Source organism: Podarcis liolepis (assembly GCF_965112155.1).
Source record: "Podarcis liolepis genome assembly, chromosome: 7".
In the NCBI taxonomy this organism is placed as follows: domain Eukaryota; kingdom Metazoa; phylum Chordata; class Lepidosauria; order Squamata; family Lacertidae; genus Podarcis; species Podarcis liolepis.
In genome coordinates this window covers 16,879,563-16,902,569 of record NC_139561.1, presented here as the reverse complement: position 1 = coordinate 16,902,569, position 23,007 = coordinate 16,879,563, and the positions used below count along the sequence as shown (strand labels likewise).

General features: G+C 45.8%; 1 protein-coding gene and 1 long non-coding RNA gene across 5 annotated transcripts in view; one reads left to right on the top strand and one right to left on the bottom strand.

The window, feature by feature from the left end:
- Nucleotides 1–3,100: 3,100 nt before the first annotated feature.
- The window catches only part of EXOSC10 (exosome component 10), a 22,730-nt gene continuing 2,823 nt past the window's right edge, over nt 3,101–23,007 (bottom strand). Inside the window, exons 4-25 of one of the 4 annotated variants that reach the window (XM_083512675.1) lie at nt 22,501–22,605; nt 22,170–22,338; nt 20,979–21,090; nt 20,312–20,387; nt 19,830–19,940; nt 19,035–19,178; nt 17,385–17,575; nt 15,971–16,127; nt 15,186–15,334; nt 14,035–14,085; nt 13,187–13,298; nt 11,960–12,010; nt 10,779–10,857; nt 9,807–9,928; nt 8,760–8,855; nt 6,945–7,019; nt 6,405–6,492; nt 5,954–6,027; nt 4,966–5,137; nt 3,995–4,050; nt 3,552–3,628; nt 3,101–3,335 (exon numbers count right to left, since the gene is read on the bottom strand). In XM_083512675.1, coding sequence (XP_083368801.1) covers nt 3,305–3,335; nt 3,552–3,628; nt 3,995–4,050; nt 4,966–5,137; nt 5,954–6,027; nt 6,405–6,492; nt 6,945–7,019; nt 8,760–8,855; nt 9,807–9,928; nt 10,779–10,857; nt 11,960–12,010; nt 13,187–13,298; nt 14,035–14,085; nt 15,186–15,334; nt 15,971–16,127; nt 17,385–17,575; nt 19,035–19,178; nt 19,830–19,940; nt 20,312–20,387; nt 20,979–21,090; nt 22,170–22,338; nt 22,501–22,605 — 2,298 coding nt within the window. In that variant the 3' untranslated portion in view covers nt 3,101–3,304. The remainder of the gene's footprint in view (nt 3,336–3,551; nt 3,629–3,994; nt 4,051–4,965; nt 5,138–5,953; nt 6,028–6,404; nt 6,493–6,944; nt 7,020–8,759; nt 8,856–9,806; nt 9,929–10,778; nt 10,858–11,959; nt 12,011–13,186; nt 13,299–14,034; nt 14,086–15,185; nt 15,335–15,970; nt 16,128–17,384; nt 17,576–19,034; nt 19,179–19,829; nt 19,941–20,311; nt 20,388–20,978; nt 21,091–22,169; nt 22,339–22,500; nt 22,606–23,007) is intronic. The other 3 variants (XM_083512677.1, XM_083512676.1, XM_083512678.1) reach the window with 3 other exon arrangements.
- On the top strand, nt 9,935–19,022 carry LOC310711206. Its single transcript, XR_014528382.1, has 2 exons — nt 9,935–10,260; nt 18,281–19,022. It is a non-coding gene; the product is annotated as an uncharacterized lncRNA (long non-coding RNA).

Sequence of the window (23,007 nt, the reverse complement as noted above, 5' to 3'; positions counted from 1 at the left end):
TGCCCAAAAAAGGTTGGGAAACACTGGTCTAGAAGAATTAAGAGCCTCAGATGTGTGGGTTGTATAATAGTTGATGGAGGGTCCAATGGAGTTTGACAAAACTGCGGGAGGCAGTGGAAGACAGAAGTGCTCTGGTCCATGGGGTCTCGAAGAGTCGGACACAACTAAACGACTAAACAACATAAAAGGTTAAAGTTGGGGTCGGGGAAGCACATTGCCTATTTTGTTGGCATCTGTCTCAAGAAACAATGGAGTGTGCCTTTCAGGGGTTAAAACAAACCTCTGTGACAGAAAGCACCAAAGTGACTGCTTGTGTGCGAGGGTTGCCAGAAGAGAATAACAATAATAATTTATTATTTGTAAGATCGGGTCAACCTCTTAGGGACTCCACTCTGGTTTTGTGTAGGGTTTACCTTTTTATCATTTTTATTAAATTTTCTGTTTTACAAGTAATATCTAAAATGTAGGATACATTATTGGAGTGGGAGGTCAAAGATGAACAGGTCAAGGAGGTAATGATCAAGTGGGCTTTAGATATAGGGGAAACTATCAACAGCATGGGACGCGGGTGGCGCTGTGGGTAAAACCTCAGCACCTAGGACTTGCTGATCGCATGGTCGGTGGTTCGAATCCCCGCGGCGGGGTGTTCGGTCCCAGCTCCTGCCCACCTAGCAGTTTGAAAGCACCCTTAAGTGCAAGTAGATAAATAGGTACCACTTTATAGCAGGAAGGTAAACGGCGTTTCCGTGTGCTGCTCTGGTGCCGGTTTGCCAGAGCAGCTTCGTCACGCTGGCCACGTGACCTGGAAGTGTCTGCGGACAGCGCTGGCTCCCGGCCTCTAGAGTGAGATGAGCACACAACCCTAGAGTCTGTCAAGACTGGCCCGTACGGGCAGGGGTACCTTTACCTTTACCTATCAACAGCATGGAAAGAACTATGGAAAAAGAACTGGAAATTTACATCCTGTGAAGTGTTGAGGGGAAATTTAATCGATGGTTTATAGATGGTATTTAACACCTGCCAAAATAGCTAAAATGTATAAAACAAAAACAAATCTGTGTTGCAGGTGCAGTAAAGCAGAAGGGACATTCGTACATGTCTGGTGGACCTGTGAAAAAAACCAAAAGCTTCTGGAACATAGTGTATGATGAACTTTAAAAAATGTTAAAAGTATAACTTTATGAAAAATACAGAAGATTTCCTATTAGGGATAACAGATTTCCTAACAAGAGACAATCAGAAAATATTCCTCTATGCCACGGGTGCGGCAAGGACCTTAATTGCCAGAAATTGGAAAAAGAATTTGTGCCAACAAAAGCAGAATGGCAGGAGAAATCATTAAACTATATTGAATTGGCTAGATTAACAAAGGCAATTAGGGGACTCCCCAGACAAGAATTTCAAAAAGAATGGGGAAAATGTAAAGAATACTTTACAAAACAGTGCCCTAAAATACATACCTGGACTTGTTTCGATTAATGTCTGCAGGAGACTTGGGGGGGTTGTTGGGTTTTTTGTCATAATTTGAAAAATCATAACTACTCATAAAGAAAACAGTTCATAAGAAGTAAACAAGGAGGCCATGTACAGGATAAAGGAAGTCTTTTATTTTGTTTGTTAAATATTTATGTTATGTTTATGCTATGTTGTTTATGTCTAATGGTGGTGGATTTGTTTATTTGAGTTGTGGTGGATTTATGTTGTAAACAAAAAAAATAATTATAAAAAAAATCTGTTTTACAATTTAGAGTATTTAAACTACCTTAAAAAAATCAATTTTCCCTTCTTCTCTTTCCATGGTTCATTTTGCATAATATAAATCCCTGCATATTCTATATAAACCAAACCATCCAGTATTCCATTATTACTTCCATCAAAACTTATTTACACTGTTGAATTTATCTTAATGCTGACCAGGGCCGATAATAGGAAGCAGACAACTCTTCCTGTTACAGCAGCTCCACTGGCTACTAGTCTTGTTTCCAGGCACAATTCAAAATGTTGATTATCACCTATAAAGACCTGTATGGCTTAGGCCTGGGCTATCTGAAAGGCCATATTCTCCCATGCAAACTTGCCCAGATGGGAACAGGGCCTTTTCAGTGACTGCCCCCCGTCTTTGGAACTCCCTCCTTGGAGAAGCAAGACTGACTCCTCCTTTGCTGGCCTTCTTCTGCCCGCAGGTGAAGACTTTTCCTTCCAACAGGCCTTTGGGAACTGACTGTTTCAGAGGAAAGGGCTGGTGCTGTGACACTATTCTTGTTATTGTCTGTCTTTTCAAAGGATCCTTTATATAATTTTAATTCTATTAGTGTTTAATTACATTTTGACAATGGTATTTTCTGTTTTTTTAGCTAGCTCTGCTTTATCTGTGTAAACTGCCTTGAGTCTGGGACTGGGGAAAAGGTGAGATAATAACAATACAGTGGTGCCTCGCAAGACGAAATTAATCCGTTCTGCGAGTGTCTTCGTCTAGCGGTTTTTTCGTCTTGCAAAGCACGGCTATTAGCGGCTTAGCGGCTTAGCGCTATTAGCGGTTTGGCGGCTATTAAAGGCTTATTGGCTTAGCTGCTAAAAGGCTATTAAAGGCTTAGCGGCTTAGATAAAGGGGGGGGGGGAAGCAAAAAAAAATCTCAAGACTCGCAAGACATTTTCGTCTTGCGAAGCAAGCCCATAGGGAAATTCGTCCTGCGAAGCAACTCAAAAACGGAAAACCCTTTCGTCTAGCGGGTTTTCCGTCTTGCGAGGCATTCGTCTTGCGGGGCACTACTGTAATAGGCAATACTGTGCTAGATGGACCAGTGGTCAGCTCAAGTTAAGGCAGCTGAGATCCACACTGGTATCCTGCAGAGCTGCTGCCTGTCAGTGCAGACATTAGTGAGCTAGATAGAACAAGGATCATTTCTCCTTAAGTGGCGGGAAGGGGCAGGACAATGATCAGGTGAGCTGTGAATTCTGGCTCTACCAGACTCAAATGTGCAATTTTAAATCGTGAGGATCTTGTATAAAGATGCTTTGAGAGCTTCTCGGGGCTGCATGAAGCGGGATGTGGCTTTTCTAAATGAATGGAGAGGGGAAGAAGAAACAAACAAACAGCCGCTCAAATCTATTAAGATGCTCCATTTCCTCCATCATTTGTGGGGGAAAGAAAAGCAAATTAATATAGATCTTTTTTATTTTTTAAAAAAGAGCAACAGCAGGTATCCGTACAAAAAACGGCAGTGGCAAACAACATCCCCTTTCGTTTAAAAGCCATTCCAACTCTGCATTCCACGGCTTCTTCCAAAAGCTTCCAGGCGTCGTACTATCTTTTCGGCCAGTTATGCCTGAAGCCCCTGCAAAGAGAATTACATTATAAATTCTTATTTCGGAATAAAGTTTAGCCGGGGACGTTCCAAGCATCAGCTGAAGCTTAACTGCTCTCTTGATGGAGAATGTACTTGGCAAAAAGTGTCCCATCCCCCAAACAAACAACGTTGAGGACTAGAAAGCTTTAAAGTCATATTTGCAATGCAGCTCGAATGTTCTAGCAAACAACTGTCCGGACATACCTGTTGGATTTCCCAGCCATGTAGGACATGCTTTTCGTTCCGGCTGGTTGCTGGACTTTGCCGGCTCCGGGAAACTTCTATGTTTGGTTTTTATTTTTGAGAGAGAGAAAGGCGGAAAGAAGGTGTCAAAACAGCAGTTCTTGGACCTAGTGAGCTTTATGGCCAAGTGGGGATGTGAAAGCTGGTCTCCCAGGTCCTAGTCTAGCCTCTAACCACTACCCCACTGGCCCATCTAGTCAAGTATCCTATTCTCACGATGCCCCCAAGGGAAGCCCAGAAACAGGACCTGAGCACTCTTCCCCTCCTGTGTTTTCCAGCAGCTGATATTCAAAAGCGTTATTGACCATGGAGGCAGAACTGAGCCATCCTCTGCTACTAGCCTTCATGGGCTCCCCTGACTCAAGAGATTTATCAAAATTCCTGTGTGCAGAAAACAACCTTACCTTGCCAGCTTGCTTGGAGGGATCAAACTGTGTTGAGGGTTTAGGCCTGCTGCTTCCTGAGAAAGAGAGAGAGGGAGAAAGATGGGGGCAGAAAGCAAATCTTAGCAAAGGAGATCGCTCTTGCAGAGAATAGATCATTTCAAGAGCCATCAAGACCAGCAAAGTTTAGGCATGAATAAAAAGCGCCGGCTGTCAAACAGACATGCAGTGGAAGAATTCAAACAGCCAAGACTTCTAAAAAAGGAACTAGGTAAAGGTAAAGGGACCCCTGACCATTAGGTCCAGTCGTGACCGACTCTGGGGTTGTGGCACTCATCTCGCTTTATTGGCCAAGGGAGCCGGCGTACAGCTTCCGGGTCATGTGGCCGGTATGACTAAGCCGCTTCTGGCGAACCAGAGCAGCGCACGGAAACGCCATTTACCTTTCCGCCAGAGCAGTCTCTATTTATCTACTTGCACCCGGGGGTGCTTTCGAACTGCTAGGTTGGTAGGAGCAGGGACCGAGCAACGGGAGCTCACCCCATCACGGGGATTCGAACCGCCGACCTTCTGATCAGCAAGTCCGAGGCTCTGTGTTTTAACACACAGCGCCACCTGCGTCCCTAAAAAAAAAAAAGGGGGAACTAGGCAGCGTCTTATTTTGCCTTGGCGTCGAAACAAAGCAGAGGGCGGAAACAAAACTAAACAGCAGTAGTAATAGCAATAAAATAAATAATAATGTTGGTGATAAAAAGGTTAGGAAGCTGCTGTACACAGACCGTTGGTCCATCCAGCTCAGTACTGTCTGCACCGACTGGCAGCAGCCCTCTGGCATTTCCATCTCTCCCAGCCGTAGCTGGAGAGTCCATTGGGGATCTAACCTGGGACCACTGAGTTAGGCACCTTCCCCACGCGTGACTATTACATAAGGAGAGCCCTAGTGGATCCTGAGTCCAGCCTCTTGAGCTCACAGGGGCAGACAGGAGCCTCACCGGCAAACACTTGGAGGTCGGATTTGCTGTAATCAAAGGGGGTGAAGGGCTTTGGAGCGGCCTCTGGTTCTTCCGGCTGCGGGGAAGCTTTGGGCTTCTTCTTCTCGGCCCGGGGGGTCTCAGTACCCGGATCGCTTTCCACTCTCTCCCGCTTGTGGCCTGCTTGTTCCTGCTGTAAAACCAAAGGAGGGAGGAAGGAAGGAGTTTCAAAACATAGCCTGGAAGAAGAGGGCAGGGAAGGGCTGCAGCTCAGCAGAGGAACGTCTGCTTTGCATGCAGGAGGTCCCAGGTTTAACCTCGACATTTTTTCCAGGTGGGGCTATGCCTGTACTTTTTAGGCTATAGCACCCGGTATTCCTGAGCTGTCTCCCACCCAAGTACGAACCAAGCCTGATCCTGCTTAACTTCTGAGATCAGACAAGACTGGGTGTGTTCAGAGTAGTATGGCCGTAGATAACCACTATTCTGAATTATGCTTTTTATAGGGTAGGACGCACTGTGGATGGGTTTATGGAGCCAAGGAGGCAGGGCCCCCCAAATCTAGATCTAGATTCCTGGTCCTCAGCTATAATATTTTACATGCAAGTCGACACTGAGGTTTTTAAAAATTGGGATAGTATTTTTACAGATGAGTCTGGCTGGGGGTGGGTCCCCAAATGTATGTTTAGGCTGAAAAGGAGGTCAGCAAACTTTTTCAGCAGGGGGCCGGTCCACTGTCCCTCAGACCTTGTGGGGGGCCGGACTATATTGGGGGGGGGGGGGAAATGAACAAATTCCTATGCATCACAAATAACCCAGAGATGCATTTTAAATAAAAGGACACATTCTACTCGTGTATACCAACACAATGATTCCAGGACAGTCCACGGGTCGGATTTAGAAGGCGATTGGGCCAGATCTGGCCCCTGGGCCTTAGTTTGCCTACCCATGGGCTAAAAGATGGGCCCTAGAACTGCAAATGTTTGCTGGGTCGAGGGACCCCACTTACCGCAACCAGCTGGCGGACAGAGACTGCGTTTTCCGCTTTGCCTTTGCTTTCCTTCTTGGGGACTTCATGAGCTGCTGGTGGGGGAAGGATGGAAAGGGCAAAGTTAGCACAAGGACTGCCATGCTGGCACACAACTAGCAATGCATTGTGGTCAATCAGAGCTTTGAGATTCCAGGACACCCAAGCCTAGGGTTGCCATACGTCCAGGATTTCCCGGATGTAGCTGGTATTCAGCCCTCGTAATAGCTGAAATGTCCCATGGGACGTGTGGCAGCCCATGTCGGTAGTGTAGATTTTGGCAAATTTCATTAAAGCTATTAAAAAGAAACCTTTGATCTGTAGAAAACGCAACTTGAAAAAAGAGACAATGCATGTATTTTTTTGTAAACTAAGAAATCTTTAACAAAAATATAATCAAAACAAAACAAAAACAAACAGGCCAGCCTCACACCTGTCTGCTGGATCTTCTTCTTAGCAGATTCTTTCTTTGTCCCTGCTTGAAGCTGGGCCTGGCTTAGGAGCTTCCACCGATTACTGATCTGGGAGGAGGAAACACACACACACACACACACACACACACACACACACAAATCACAAGTCTGCCAATGTTACACCGTGTTGTGGTGCATGTGGCCGAGCCAGCCCAATCTCCAGGGAGGGTGTAGGCAGCAGCACAGTGGTTGAGGAACCTGCACTGTGTGCAGAAGGTCTCATGTTCGATCCCTGGCAGATCCAGGTATGGTAGGGAGACGGAACATCTGAAACTCTGGGGAGCCGCTGCCTGACAGTGTTGACAGCACTGAGCTAGCTGAAGCAATGGTCAGACGTGGTGTGAGGCAGATTGCCACCCACGCTCCTGTTGTTCTCCAGTTAACAGGATTAGACGGCAGAATTGGAGGGAACCGCAGCCCAAAGGCCAATGGCAGCCAGTGTGGACAACTCCGGCTTATAACCAGAGCAGGGGGCAGTTTTGTGAAATAACTGTTCTTACCTCGTAGATTTTCGATGACGGGTCAAACTTTGCCAACTGGGAGATATGAGCGGGGTTCTGGTCCGCTGGCAAATACTGGAGGGAAGGAAAAACACAGCCATGGGAATAATAATAATAATAACAATAACATTTATTTATACCCTGCCCTCCCCAGCCAAGACCGAGCTCAGGGCAGCTAACAACCAATAATAAAAACAAGCTGATTAAAATACAATTTAAAAAACAAGATTAAAATACATTAAAACATTAGGATGCAGCCTCTTCACAGGAGGAGAAAGGAAAAAGAAAGAGGGGGAGGGAATCAAACTGATTCTAAGCCAAAGGCCAGGTGGAACAATTCTGTCTTACAGGCCCTGTGGAAAGAAATCAGATCCCGCTGGGCCCTGGTCTCATGAGACAGAGCATTCCACCAGGCCAGAGCCAGTGTTGAGAAGGCCCTGGCTCTGGTTGAGGCTAATCTAACTTTCTTAGGGCCCGGGACCTCTAGGGTGTTGCTATTTATGGACCTTAAGGTCCTCCGTGGGGCATACCAGGAGAGGCGATCCCGTAGGTATATAGATATCCCCTAATATCTAGATTAGGGCTGGGGAACCCTCTTCAGCCCAAGGATCACATTTCCCTTCCAAGTAACCTTCCAGGGGCCACGTGGCAAAAGCAAGCAGAGCAATTAATGTTAATTTTGCCTTCGCCTAACTAGTTTCTTCTCTGTCTCTATCTGCCAGCCTCTCTCACACATACAGCCGTCTTTATTCTCTGTCCAGACAAGCAATTCAAAGACATACTCAAGAGTTCAAAGACATATTCCAGCCAGGCAAAAGAATTCAAGGAGTGTTTGGAGCAGGAACAGTGAAGAGGTGTGGCTTGGGGAGGGGCCAGAGGGCCACACAGAGAGGTCTGGAGGGCCACAACCTGCCTGCTGCCCTGGCCAGATTCCCCACTTCTGAGCTTGACTAACCAGGGCCCACTTGCAACTGTAAGCTGTTTGGGGGAACCAATTCTGGATTAAAAGTGGGGTGCACCGCTTGTTAATTAAAAGAAATCAGAATTCCAAGGGACCACTTCACTCCCCCAAAAGGATTCGTGCTGCAGGAATCTATCTTGCAGTATGAATTCTGCAACTCCCAAGGAGTGGGGAGACTCACAAAGCCCCCTAGAAGCAAACAGCTTCCCAGCTGTGGAGTTTGTGCAATTCAGATGCTACATTAACAAGCAATATATCTGTTTACATATATAAACACGTTGCCAAGACAAAAAGAGAGAAAGAAGGGCAACATGAAAAATCTCTGGGTTTGCTTTTTTTTTTAAAAAAAAATTACCACTTGGAAATGTTTTCCTTCTCCCTACAACAGGATGGCAGGAAAATGTTATGATTAAAATATGCACAGCCACTAAGTTAGAGATGATGGAGTTGTCATTTGCTTATTAACACTGGCTAGGTTCACACATAATGCTAAGCTATGGTTTACTAACCCAGGGTTTAGCGTGGTGCAAACCCTGCCCAATGGCTTGTTCGAATGTTAGTAAACCATGATCTGAAGACATGGTTTGTTGCTGTCTTTACCAAGCTTGGCTTGTCTTAATTATATCTTGGCATTATGTGTGAGCCCAGTACCCTTTATCAAGCACGGTTTGTTTGGCCGCCGCACCCCAAAATACAAAGGCACGAGCAACAAGAAGCTGGAAGACAGAACAGACTTTGGAATAAATGAGTTGTGGTTTGCTTGATCAACTGTGGTTAGCTCACAGTTGTTAAGCAAACCATGGTTGTGTTACATACGAGCCAAACCACTGGGTAGGAAAACAAGGACATTTTACCATCCGGAATGGGTTTTCGAAGGATTCCATGATCTGGCGGGCTTTCCGCTGGGTGACTGTCAAACTCTCGTCCTCTTCCTCACTTGCTTCCGTCTCCTTTGGGAAGGCAGAAATATAGATTAGTGGGACTAAGTACAGAATTGGAGAGGCCTGCCTGGAAATCTCCTGAATGCGTTAAGATTGCATTTTAAATATCAAGAGGTCCGCCCCGGCGGCACCCTCCCGTTTGCTTTAAAAGAACAGTACATAGAAGCAAACAGTTGCTGATTTGTACTTCTGTTTTGGCTGGCTGTTTATAGCATTTTGATCCACTGTTGCTTTTATTAATAAATACAGTGGAACCTTGGTTCTCAAACTTAATCCATTCAGCAAGTCTGTTCGACTCCTGAAACCGTTCAAAAACCAAGGCGCAGCTTCCGATTGGCTGCAGCCTCCTGCACTCAAGTGAAAGTCAAGTCCGATGTTCAGCTTCTGAATAACGGAACACTTACTTCCGGGTTTTCGGCGTTCGGGAGCCGATTTGTCAACTAAGCCGTTTGAGAACCAAGGTTCCACTGTAACCTAGAGACTTTACTGCAGTCGTACCTTGGATCCTGAATGCCTTGCCTCTCGAACGTTTTGACTCCCAAACGCCGCGCACCTGGAAGTGAGTGTTCCAGTTTGTGGACGTTCTTTGGAAGCCGAACGTCCGACGCAGCTTCTGATTGCGTGCAGGGAGCTCCTGCCGCGCCTTGGTTTCCGAATGTTTTGGAAGTGGAACGGACTTCCAGAACGGATTCCGTTTGACAGCCAAGGTACTTGCTTTTTAATCTGTTGTGAGATCAGGCGACTGATAGGTGGGCAACCCAAGCTAGGTGTCAAACATGGGCAGAGACAAGGATCATGCCCCATTCAGTGGGGCAGGGGAGGGAAGAGACAGGGGTTGTGCCCCCCGCTCCCAAGTGGCTGGGGGAAAGACCAGGATTGTGGGCCAACAGCTGAATACTGTTCCCTACCCCTGTTCTAGCTCATTTGGTCCCCTGCCCTGTTCTCAGAAACCCAACCTACATTAAAGATGTCAATGCTGGCTTTCAGCAGCAGGCAGGACAGACTTGGCGACTCGTCCGACCTTTCCGTCTCCTCCTCTGCGTCTGAAAAGAGGCGCACCTGCTCCCGGCTCAGCCCAGGTGCTGAATGACAAGAGGAGGGGGAAGGAAACAAAAGCACAAGGAATTAAGACTACCATTTACTTTAAATTGCATAGAAATTTATTTATGCATGCTACTACTACAGCAGCAGCAAGAGTGCTACTTGCCCCAAAGTGGAAAGAAGCAGAAGTCCCAGCAAAGGAAGAATGGATAGAAAAACTTATGGAATGTGCAGAAATGGTGAAACTTATCCGGGAGAGTAAGAAATCAAGATAACAAACTTCTTATAAAAAGAATGGAAATTGTTCATTGAATACTTACAGATAAATTGCAAACAGATAAAAACATTGGCAGGATTATTGTAATAACATGCAGTTTTATAAAAGCATGCAGTGGTACCTTGGGTTACATGTATATTTAAAGAAGATGAATAAATGGGTAAATTAAGTTAATTTGGATATGCAGAGGATATTAAAAAAATTAATGTAAGGAACCGCGGAAAGAGGGGGACGAAAGTCAAACTTTGAAATGTTAAATTGATTGTAAAACTAATGAAATGTATAAACTTGAAAAGTATAAATAAACCTTTTCTAAAAAAAGATTAACATTTACTCATTACATTTTAATCCTCAAATGAACTTCGTGATGGGCGCATGGTTCTCCTTTCCTTATTTTTTACACTCCACCTGAGGCAACTTAAGTTGACAGACCCACACAGTTATATAGGGCCCATCAGCACTATACATTTAAGGCTGTGCTAGACCGCTTTAAACTGTCATGGCTCCCCCCACGGAATCATGGGAGCCTGCAAAAAAAGTGAACCAGTTACAGGGGTTTGTGCGCTTAGAACCCAGGGGTGGGGGTTCTTCTTCACCCCTCTTTCCCGACCCACCTGGATCCACGTGGTTCGGCTTCTCGTCCTGTGGCACGTGCGAGCTGTCGTGAGGTCCAAACAAATGATTCTCCGGCTTCTGCCAAAGGAAATTAAAGATATCCTAGCCCTCATGATTCTGAAGGTAGGGCTGGTCACATAGGGAACTGCTTGATATCAGGTCAAACCATTGGCCCCTCTCCCTCAGGTTTACCTACACTGACTGGCAGAAACTTTCAGACCTAGCTGGAGATTGAACCTGTGACCTTCTGCATGCAAAGCTACAACACGCAGAACCCTTAAACTTTTTATTTATCTACTTACTGTTGGCAGGTAAAGCCTTTAACCTCTTGCAAGCAGTACTTGCAGGATCGCCGTACCCCCAATGTGCCCACCTAGCTGCATTGATCTGCGGGTGTCACATAATACTTGTTCCTTAGTTGGAAGAAACTAAGTGTTGGTGCTGACCTTTAAAGCCCTAAACGGTCTCAGTCCAGTATACCTGAAGGAGCGTCTCCACCCCTATCATTCTACCCAGACACTGAGGTCCAGCTCTGAGGGCCTTCTGGCAGTTCCCTCGCTGCGAGAAGCCAAGTTACAGGGAACCAGGCAGAGGGCCTTTTCGGTAGTGGCACCCGCCCTGTGGAACGCCCTCCCACCAGATGCCAAAGAGAACAACAACTACCAGACTTTTAGAAGACATCTGAAGGCAGCCCTGTTTAGGGAAGCTTTTAATGTTTAATAGGTTATTGTATTTTAATATTCTGTTGGAAGCTGCCCAGAGTGGCCAAATGGGCAAAGTATAAATAATAAATTATTATTATTAATTATTATTATTATTATTATTATTATTATTATTATTATTATTATTATTATTATTAAACTGACCTTTTAGTGTGGCTGAATCTGAACTTTGGAACTCCCTGCCTATTGACACCAGGCAGGAGCTGTCACTGCACTCTTTTTAGTCCCCCGCTTAAAACATTTTTGTTTAGGCAAGCCTATCCAAATACACACACATCAATGTGTCTCAATCTCTTACACTTCAGGTTAAATTATTTCAAGCTGTTTTTCTATCGATAATTTTAAATATTTCCCTATAAGCCGCTTAGATGTCTCACTCCAGTCAAGTGGTATGTACTGTAAATTCGGTACATGAAAAAGTAAGACAAATGCAAGATTGGCATCAGAAAAAAGCTTACCTCTGTGTTTCGAAGAGGTCCTCTCTTTTTCACACCAACTGCAATTTCAGACTAAGAGGGGGCAAGGAGAAATAATTATAAGGATAAAATTAAGATCACATTAAAGATCTCTTGCACACACACACAAACGCTCCACCCTGACACCTCCAAGTCTACTTCCCAGTCACAGGCTGAACAGCAATGATACCAGCAGTCAAGGAATGCCCATAAAAATTCTAACTGCTAATTCACACAGGATTATTATTGGTGTTTATCGGCTTAAGGAGACTATCAGAAGAGATCATAAAGAAAAAAGAGAAAATATATGAACAAGATGTGATGTGGAAACAGCAAGATAAGACTGGATAGAATTATGAACTTTGTTTGGACTGATTTGGACATTAACGCAGTAGCAAGAAGAGGATCAGAATCCCCCTTCAGATCTTGAAATATGGGTCCCCTCAACAAAACTTAAAATTCGGCTTTGTAATTCGGAATTTATGTGATGTGATTTGATTTGATTTGATTGGCCGGTTAATAAAAATTATTTTAAAAAAAATCTAACTGCTCAAGAAAACATATGCTAGAAGGCTGACAAACAGTGCATAATTTTATTCTTATTGCATAACTGGTACTAACTTGGCATAAGAGCAGGCTGATTTTAGGGAAGAGAGTTGGTATGAACCCAGGAACATGGGAAGCTTCCTTCCATCAAGTCAGACTGTTGGCCCACCTACCTCAGTATTGTCTATATTGACTGGCAGCAGCTCTCCAAGAATTCAGAGACAGGAGTCTCTCCTGAAGGAGCATCTCCACCCCCATCGTTCAGCCCGGACACTGAGCTCCAGCTCCGAGGGCCTTCTGGCAGTTCCCTCACTGAGAGATGTGAGGTTACAGGGAACCAGGCAGAGGGCCTTCTCGGTAGTGGCACCCGCCCTGTCATCAGATGTCAAGGAAATAAACAGCTATCTCACTTTTAGAATACATCTGAAAGCAACCCTGTATTGGGAAATTTTTAATGTCCAATGTTTTACATGCTGTAAGTCGCCCAGAATGGCTGGGGAAACCTAGCCAGGTGGGTGGAGTATAAATAATAGAATAATAATTCTTCTTCTTCTTCTTCTTCTTCTTCTTCTTCTTCTTCTTCTTCTTCTTCTTCTTCTACACCATAGAGATGCCTGGGATTAACCTGTTCAGTTGCTTTGAAACACAGCTGTCCTGTACTTAAAACTGTCGTCCCCCACATACCTTCAACAGAGGCATCTCTCTGGCCTGCTGGATGAAGAGGTGCATTTCGTTGATCTGCTGGCGAACGAGGGGAGGAACTGGGTTGCAGCAGGCGATGATGCCCTGGGGCTCCCTGCAAATCAGCAAAAGGAGGAGGACATATTTAAAAAGATAAAATGCTAGCTGATGAAAATCACAGCATTGTGCAGCTGGAAGGGACAAAATGGGTCATCAAGTCCAACCCCTGCAATGTAACAACTACAGCAGCAGCAACAACAACAGGGTGTTGACCCTGAGATGCTGTAGGACCAGGATGATCTTAGCCGCTTCCTGTCCCAGAGCTGGTCCTTAAAGGAATGTGGGTGGGGCACAGAAGAATGATGGAGCCACAGACCAATCACAGGAGAAGAAGGAAGAAAAGCCGCAGGGGTGTCTGCAATGCCTTTCCCCAACAGAGATGCAAAGGTTGGGAGAGGATGAAGAAGGAAAGCAGAAAGAATTCCGATAAGAGGAGCATTTTTTCTTCCTAGCTTCTGATCAAATTTTCTCATGGAAAACATGCCACTTTGGGGGAAAGGAAAATTACTATTTGGGCACCCGGTTTCAAAATTCACCTCTTCACCCCCCATGCTTTCCCCAAAGAGGTGACTCAGCTAATGTTTCAAATACTATTAATTGGATCTACTGATTAGTGATGTGTTCCGTGCATTTGTTTAATGGGGATGTCATTTGGCTTTGGGGAGTTTATTCTGTTCGTGGCCATGATGTATATTTTTTCTCAAGTGTTGGCAGCACAGGCGTGTATTTTTGTTGCTGCTGCTGCAAATAAACACCTGTTCTTCCCCTTGCAAAGCAAAAGGCACACTTACTTGGGCAGCTCCTCCGCTATCTTGAGTAGCATATGGTTCGGCAGCACGTACCTGCGGGACAAGGGGAGAAATGAATGGTAGAATTGTATATTTCGAAGGGGTCCCCCAAATGTGATCAAGTCCAACCCCCCACAATGGATCACAGCTAGAGGATCACAGACAGATGGCCATCCAACCTCTGTTGGAAAACCTTCAGTGAATCAATTACTAACTAAATGTTAAATGCCACTACTTTCGCTGTACACTGAGATCAGTCTTGTAAAGAGACCTGCCAAATATATTACTAGCTTTAGCTCTCTTTCTCCTTCCCTTTTTAGAGAGGAAGAGAAAGGGAAACAAGCCTGTAGGGGACAGACAGAAACCTCAATTCCTACTATGACTCTGCCCACCTGTCAAGTGTGGCCTGTGGAGGAAGAGGTGGATGGGTGGGTGAAATATCGGCCCCCTGGCCAGATTCAGTTTTCCACTACTGGTAAAGGTAAAGGACCCCTGGATGGTTAAATGTAGTCAAAGGCAACTATGAGGTTGTGGCGTTCATCTAGCTTTCAGGCCGAGGGAGCCGGTGTTTGTCCACAAGAAGCTTTCTGGGCCATGTGGCCAGCAGGACTAAACCACTTCTGGCGCAATGGGACACCGTGATGGAAACCAGAGCGCACGGAAACGCCGTTTACCTTGCTCCCGCAGCAGTCCCTATTTATCTACTTGCACTGGCATGCTTTCAAACTGTTAGATTGGCAGGAGCTGGGACAAAGAAACAGGAGCTCACCACCATTGCGCAGATTCGAACTGCCGACCTTATGATTGGCAAGCTCAAGAGGCTCAGTGGTCCAGGCAGCTTTGAAAGGATTCCTTTGCCGAGCAAGGGCTCTGTTCCCTTCCCGATTCTAACAGCTCCCCTTTTATTTATAGCATTTATACCCCACGTTTCTCCCCCAAGGAGCCCAAGTGGACGGCTCGCCACTCATTTAATATCAACGATGGCTCTGCAAGATAGGCTGGATTGAGCAAGGAAGTGACTGGGTCAGTGAGAGCTCCAGGACCAAGTGGGGACCAGAACCTGTGTCTCTCCCAGGTCCTAGTCAGACACTCTAACCACTAGACCACACTGGGTCCTATAGCCCGCTCCGGCAGTCCCCTGTAAAAGAACTCACCCCGTGCTCTCATCTTCCTGCCGCCCCATCTTGTCCCTCCAGGCAAAGAGGAGCCGGAAGGCCGCCAACTGCTGGCTGTTGAGGTGCTTCTTCTGCTTCCGGTAGAGCTCCAGGTACGAGTCTTCGGTGAAGATGGGCTTGACGTATTTCTAAGGGAGAAGAGGCAGGTGGAAGCGGCATGAGCGACCTGCAAGGACTTGTGTGCTGCTGCTGGCAGGGGGAATCCCTGACCCCCAGCTGCCTGGCGCAGGTGGGAGTCCAGCAACGGCTGGGAGGGCAACAGGTTGGCTGCCCCCGTGCTAAACTCTAGTTTCCCAGCACCCGCTCAAAACCTTCCATGCTGCATTTTCTCTTTTTCTTTGAATTTTATTTACAACATAACATAAGCCCCCACCCCCAAACACAAATCCACCCTCATTAAACGTGAACATAACATACAATAACATACAACAATACAAACAACCAAATGAAAGACTTCCTTTATCCTGTATCTGGCCTCCTTATTTACTTCTTATAAACTGATTCCTTTATGAATAATTATTAAGATTTTTCTAATTATAACTTAAATATCCACAAAGTCTCCAGCAGACATTAATTGAAACAAGTCCAGGAATGTATTATTAAATGAAGTATTCTCTGCATTTTCCCCATGCTTTTTGAAACTCTTGTCTAGTGTGCTGCATTTTCCTATCTGGGGGTGGAGGGTGTGTGTGTGTGTGTGTGTGTGTGTGCGCGCGCGCGCTCCTCCTTGCCTTGCATGCCTCTGCCCAACACAGGGAGCTCACCTTCAAGCAGATGTCCTTGCTCCGCTGCCACACCACTTGGAGCTGAGTAGGCTGCCCGTTGGCCTTCTCCCAAAGCTCCTCCCTGACCCGGTCGTAGATGTACAGCAAGTAATGTGTGTCGTCGCGGGCGTAATTGAGCATCTCTTCTGGGACGGGTCTAGAGGAGAGACAGGGAAACATGGGTTACGCAAGGAGCGGGGGAATCTCAGGCGTGGTGGTCAGGAGGGAGCCAGCAGTAGAAGAAGAGAAGGGTTTGGATTTGATATCCTGCTTTATCACTACCCGAGGGAGTCTCAAAGCGCCTAACATTCTCCTCTCCCTTCCTCCCCCACAACAAACACTCTGTGAGGTGAGTGGGGCTGAGACACTTCAAAGAAGTGTGACTGGCCCAAGGTCACCCAGCAGCTGCATGTGGAGGAGCGGAGACGCGAACCCGGTTACCCAGATTACGTGACTACCGCTCTTAACCACTACACCACACTGGCCAGTAAATCACACGAAGCGGAGTTAACTCTTTATTAGCAAGAACGGGACTCGCACATTTCATTTCCTTGGGAAAGGATATATAATGAATTGAAAAGGATGTTCAAAACAACTTTTATTTAAAAACCCAGAAGCTTTTCTTTTAGGAATTATAGGGACAGAACTAGCTAAATTGTATAGAAATTTATTTATGTATGCTACTACAGCAAGCAAGAATGCTACTTGCCCCAAAGTGGAAAGAAGCAGAAGTCCCAGTAAAGGAAAAATAGATACAAAAGCTTCTGGAATATGCAGAAAAAGGTGAAACTTACCAGAAGAATAAGAAATCGAGATAACATACTTTTTATAAAAGAATGGAAATGGTTTATTGAATATTTACAGATAGATTGTAAACAGATAAAAACATTAGCAGGATTAGAGTTTTAAAAGAGTGTATATTTACAGTAGATCATTAAATGAGCAAGTTAAATGAACTTGGATATGCAGACGGCATTAAAAATAAATTTAAGGAACAGCAGAAAGAGGGGGAAGGAAGTCAAATTTTGAAATGTTAAATGATTGTAAAACTAATGAAATGTATGAATTTCTAAAGTATAAATAAAATAATAATAAAATAACAGGATCTGCACAAACTTGGTGGAGGATAGGGCCTAATGAGGACAGCAGCTCACCCCCAGCAGGTCTTCCCTAATGGATCACTTGCCAAGACTAAAGGTCCCCACCTCCCTACAGCCATCTATGTCTTCTCCTCTCTAGGGTTTCCCCCAAGCAATCAAAGACTGCGCCTGCGTGCCTATCGTTGCCCCTCCCACTTCATGCTTCTTCTGGTTCTGGGAGACCAGGGCGGGTGGAAGCTTGTTGTACAGACTCACATTGCTATAACCTCAAGATGGGATTGGAACATCCCAAATCTACCCCCACCCCTCCATACCGTATCCTCCAGTCCGCCAGCTGGTACTGTTTGTTGGCATCCACCTTGCAGTAGAGCTTGAGCAAGTGGTCCAAGGAGTGCCGGCCGAGATTGAGGAGCCGAGCCGCCTGGTGGGTGTCGAAGACGTTCACCAAATAGAGGCCAAAGTCTCGCTGGAGCCACTCCACGTCCGAGTCGGCGCCGTGCAGGACCTGCGAAGCACCAGAGCCATAAATAGCGGGGGAAATGTCAAGAAGGTTCCCTGTCTTCCCACCCACCCGTGTATGTATCCTTCTGGTCATTTCAGGATGGCATTGCCTGCGCCAGGGTTTCCAAAACGTGGGTCTTCGGCTGTTTTTGGACTACAACGCTCATCATCCCTGGTGGTCTTGTAGTAAGGTTAAGCCAGGCATAGGCAAACTTGGCCCTCCAGATGCTTTGGAACTACAACTCCCATCATCCCTGACCACTGGTCCTGTTAGCTAGGGATGATAGGAATTGTAGTCCCAAAATATCTGGAGGGCCAAGTTTGCCTACGCCTGGCTTAAGCTTACTGGGAAATGATATATAATGAATTGAAAAGGATGTTCAAAATAACTTTTGTAAAAAACAAAACAAAACAAGAAGCTTTTATTTTGGGAATTATAGGGACAGAACTAACTAAACTGTACAGAAATTTATTTATTTACAGCAGCAAGAATGCTACTCACTCAAAAGTGGAGAGAAGCAGAAGTACCAACAAAGGAAGAATGGATACAAAGGCTTATGGAATATGCAGATATGGCGAAACTTACCGGAAGAATAAGAAATCAAGATAACAATCTTTTTATAAAAAGAATGGAAATGGTTTGTCGAATACTTACAGACAAATTGCAAACAGATAAAAACATTGGCAGGATTATTATAATAACCTGCAGTTTTATAAGAGTATATATGTAAAGAAAATGAATAAATGAGCAAATTAAGTTAATTTAGATATGCAGAAGATATGAAAAAATAAATGTAAGGAACTGCAGAAAGAGGGGGAAGGAAGTCAAACTCTGAAATGTTAAATTGATTGTAAAACTAATGAAACGTATAAACTTGAAAAGTATAAATAACAACTTAAAAACAACAACTCCCACCATCGCTAGCTAGCAGGGCCAGCGGTCAGGGATGATGGGGACTGTAGTCAAAAAACAGTTGGGAGACCCAAGTTTAGGAAACTCTGGTCTAAGCACTTGAATTCCCGCACCCCTGGGGCAGTTTGCAACCTTTTGCAAGGCTCCCCTTTCCCCCCAGTGTTTCTACAATTACTGTTGTCCCTGGACACATGAGAAGATGCCAGATAGGAGCTGGGAGCCCCGAACATCTGGAGGGCCACAGCTTGCCCATCCTTAGGCTTACAGGCTTAGTGTCTGCTGCTCTACAGAGCAGTTAATGCAAATGGCCTAAAAGGGCACTGCGGCTCATCGGCCCAGCCTGGCCAGGTGACTTGAGGAACCAAGAGGAGCCCGGCTGCTCCTCCAGGCTGTTCCTCAGCTTGAGGAATCTGTCCTTAGAAGAAGCACCTGGACAACCCTGCTAGATTTTATTTGCATCAGCTTGTTGTTTTAAGCTTGACTGGAAGAGTGGGGTGAAGGGCAAACCCAAACTTGACCCATTTGTAAAAAGAAATAAAAGGCCTTTCACCTTGACCACTGCAGGGTCTGTGAAGGTCTCGTTCAAGATGTACAAGTCACTCCGCAGCTCCAACGTGTCGATGATGAAATCTTCTGTCCGGGTGGAAATCTGCATAAGGCAGGTCAAGCCCAGGAAACTCCGGTAGGAATGGTGCTGTGGATCATGAGAGAGGGAGAGAAATAAAGGAAAGGGGTCCATCAATTCACAGCAAATGCAACAGCTTGCCTTCCCTGGGTGGGTAACTGGAAGCACTGTTTTCAGAGCCTGCTAAAAACATTTTTTGTTTAGACAAGCCTACCCAGACATGCAGAATGTTGATGTATGTTTTAATCAGTTTTTTAGTTTACAGCTGGTTTAAATTTTTTAAACGTTTAATAGTTATTTTTACTGCTTTTACTGATTATGTCATTGTTTTATTGCCTTTGTAAACTGCTTGTTTTTGTTTTTTTACAATCCAGTGGTGTAATTTTTTTTAATGAAATAAATAAATTACCTGGCAGCATCTCCAGGTAGGGCTGGGAGAGACTCCTTGCCTGAAAGCCAGGAGGGCAGCTGCCAGTCAGTGTAGACAATACCAAGCTAGATGGACCCGATCATCTGGTTTTGTATAAAAAGCAGCTTCCTGGGCTCTTGAATCAAATTAACAATTTGAAAGTTTGTGGAATTAACAGAAGATCCAAGCTGAATGTGAAATCTCTAGTTTTCACACCCAAGCTATGAACACTTCACACCTGGATCTTCTCAGCCCATTGCAAAAGTTTTGCTGCAGGACACAAAACTAAAAAAACCAGGACAAATTCGTACCTCCAAGTCCAGGGCAAACTCTTTGCAGCCCACCAGCTTCTCGTTCAACTCCACCAGCTCGTCCAAGGTGGAGATGAAATGGCAGGGTGTCTCCTCCAGGGGCCTGAACATCTGGGAGGGGAGAAGAGTTTGTATTTGATATCCCGCTTTATCACTACCCTGACAGTCTCAAAGCGGCTAACATTCTCCTTTCTCTTCCTCCCCCACAACAAACACTGAGTGTTTCAGACTTCAGAGAAGTGTGACTAGCCCAAGGTTACCCAGCAGCTGCATGTGGAGGAGCGGAGACCCAGTTCCCCAGATTATGAGTCTACCGCTCTTAACCACTACACCACAAGGTGTAGCAAGACATTACGGCTCGGCAGGCACGAAGCCAGAAGGCTTTAACTTTTGTGCGTGACCTACTCAATGAAACATTATTTGAGAAAGAAAGAAAGAAAGAAAGAAAGAAAGAAAGAAAGAAAGAAAGAAAGAAAGCTTACCTGAACTTGCGGCTTTTCAAGAAGTTCGGCTGGTGGTGAAAAATGTGCCAATTCGTACTGGTAAGGGTGAGCAAACCTTTTAGGATGAGAGGAAGGAGAAGGGAAAGTTAGAGAACTGTGAGCAAGCTCCAGATGCAGAATCAATTGCCTAGGGAGATATTTAGGCCTGCCAGGCCATTTAGGGACAAACCCCACACACCTGCTGTATACCTGACGTCAAACATGGCATCGCAGGTGTGGGGGCAGGTACATAAGAACTCGGGAAGAGCCCCGAAACTGGATCAGGCCAAAGGGGGCCTGTCTAGTCCAGCCTCCTGTTCTCGCAGTGGCCAGACAGATGCCCCAAAGCTTAAGAGCAGGACTTAAGTGCAACAGCAGTTCTCTCCTTACCTGCGATTCCCAATAACTGGCATTCAAAGGCATACTGCTTTGGACAGAGGCGGGAGAATGTAACCTTCTTGGCTAGTAGCCAACGAAGGACATGGTTGGGCCAATACAGGGTGTGCGAGCCTCCACAATCAAGCTGATCCCTGGGTCCTGCAAAGCTTTGTACTGGTCGTGCTGCCAGGCATTTTGACAAGTGGGTCCCTGCCCCCCCGCCCCCGGCCACCTGTCAAACTCGGGGGAACTGAAAGGCCCCGACCTGCTTGACCAATCGCTCTCTTACATGTCCTGCTCAGTCTGTTGGGTCCTCTGCTGATACAGGAAGTCGGCCAAGGCAGCCGGCACATCCAAATCCTCCGGGCGCTCCTTCCGTTCCCGCCTGCTTTTTGAGAGCACTGGATGTCCGGAGAGGGAAAAAAGGGTTAGAGGTGATAGATCTACTTTCTAGGACTTATTTATTTTTTAATTGGCAGCCTGCTGCTTTCCCTCTGCAATAATAACCTTTGCACTCTGAGCATAGGAACACAGCAAGCTGCTAGGGACCTTTTGTCCATCTTCCTCAGTGTTGTCTACACCAGCGTTTCCCAACCACGGGTATCCAGCTTTTTTTTTGCTTTTTTTTTTTTTTGACTACTCTAGGAGTGCAAATATCCAGAGTGTGGGGTTAAGTGGGATTACTATGAGGAATTATAAAATATGCATCAAGCCATTGTGTCCACGATGAATGCATTGTGTTGACTGGGTTCAATTCATTGACAATAATTTTTGACCAAATCCCACAACCCTCTGCATCTCTGGCCATTTCCTCTACTGCACATTTCTTTTGCTTGACAACTCACGTACACAGCCCAGTTTCTGGGCCAGTTTCTTTGATGTAGCTTTTCTGATATGTTAATCTTAGGCTGTTAATCTTAGGGCCAGGAAACAGGTCTCACATAAAGGTGATAATGATCGCTGTCCTCCTGGCCATCCTTCTTATCATGTATATTGCTTGCTCGGGGTTGCCAAATGCATTCCTTTGTAGTTCTGTTTTGTTTACCCCAAAAGTATGTGTGCTTAATTAGTTTTGGTAGTTTAACTTTGTCCCCACGTGGGGTTTGTTGAAATGCTCAGAAGAAATCTGATTGGTTCTTACGAACACTCTGTAAAAGTTCTTTTGTGAATAAAACGACCTGGGCCGAGGGGTGGAGAGAAAGGCAGAGATTATTATACGCACCCTTCCCAGAGTCTTGCTGGTTCAAGCCTCTGTGTGTATTCTTATTAATCCTTCCTTGACTTTGAGAACGCCTCAACTACAACTCCCATCATCCCTAGTTAGGAAAGACCAGTGGTCAGGGATGATGGGAATTGTAGTCCGAAAACAGCTAGAGACCCAAGGTTGGGAAGCACTGGTCTACACTGACTGACAGCAGCTCTTCAGGGTTTCAGGCAGGGAGTCTCTCCCAGCCTTGCCTTGGAGATGGCATGCCCTTACCTTCTGGCAGTGGCTTCAGAGCGTTGGGCTTGACAAAGAGCTTTGGGACGAAGGGGGTGTTGGAGTTGTCCACCTTCTCACGGAACTTGAGCTGAGGGCGGACGATGTTCTTGGCGTGCAGCAGACGGAAGGTTTCTGACTTCGTTCGCTTGTTGGCTTCCCCCGTCTGCTGGAAGAGAAAAATCAGACAACCCCCTTCAGCCCTGACCGTTGGGGAGGGGGCTGATGGGAAATGTAGTCTGACACCATCTGGACGGCCACAGGTTTCCCCACCCCTGGCTTAAAGAGAAAGAACCCCTTAAAGGACAAAGGAAGAATGGAAGCTTCTCACCTTGCGGTTCCAGCTGGAGACAATGGTCTTAGGAGGCTGCAAGCCCGAGGGCAGGATAGGCTGCTGGTTCTTGTTGACACCTGCTGCTTCATCCAATAGCATGCCCTGAAATTGCAGGTCACAGTGTGAGACCAGGGGTGGCAGGCAGATGATGCAATTTTGGGGGAAGGACCTGGGGCTATCTATGAAGGTGATTCAGAAATTATAATTAATCCAGAATGCAGCAACAAGACTGGTGACTGGGATCAGCCACCACGACCATATAACACTGGTCCTAAAGTATCTACACTGGCTCCCAGCACGTTTCTGAGCACAATTCAAAGTGTTGTTGCTGATCTTTAAAGCCCTAAACTGCCTCAGCCCTGGATACCTGAAGGAGTGCCTCCACCCCCATCATTCAGTCCGGACACTGAGGTCCTCCTCTGAAGGCCTTCTGGTGGTTCCCTCACTCCAAGTAGTGAAGTTACATGGAACCAGGCAGAGGGCCTTCTCGATAGTGGCCCCTGC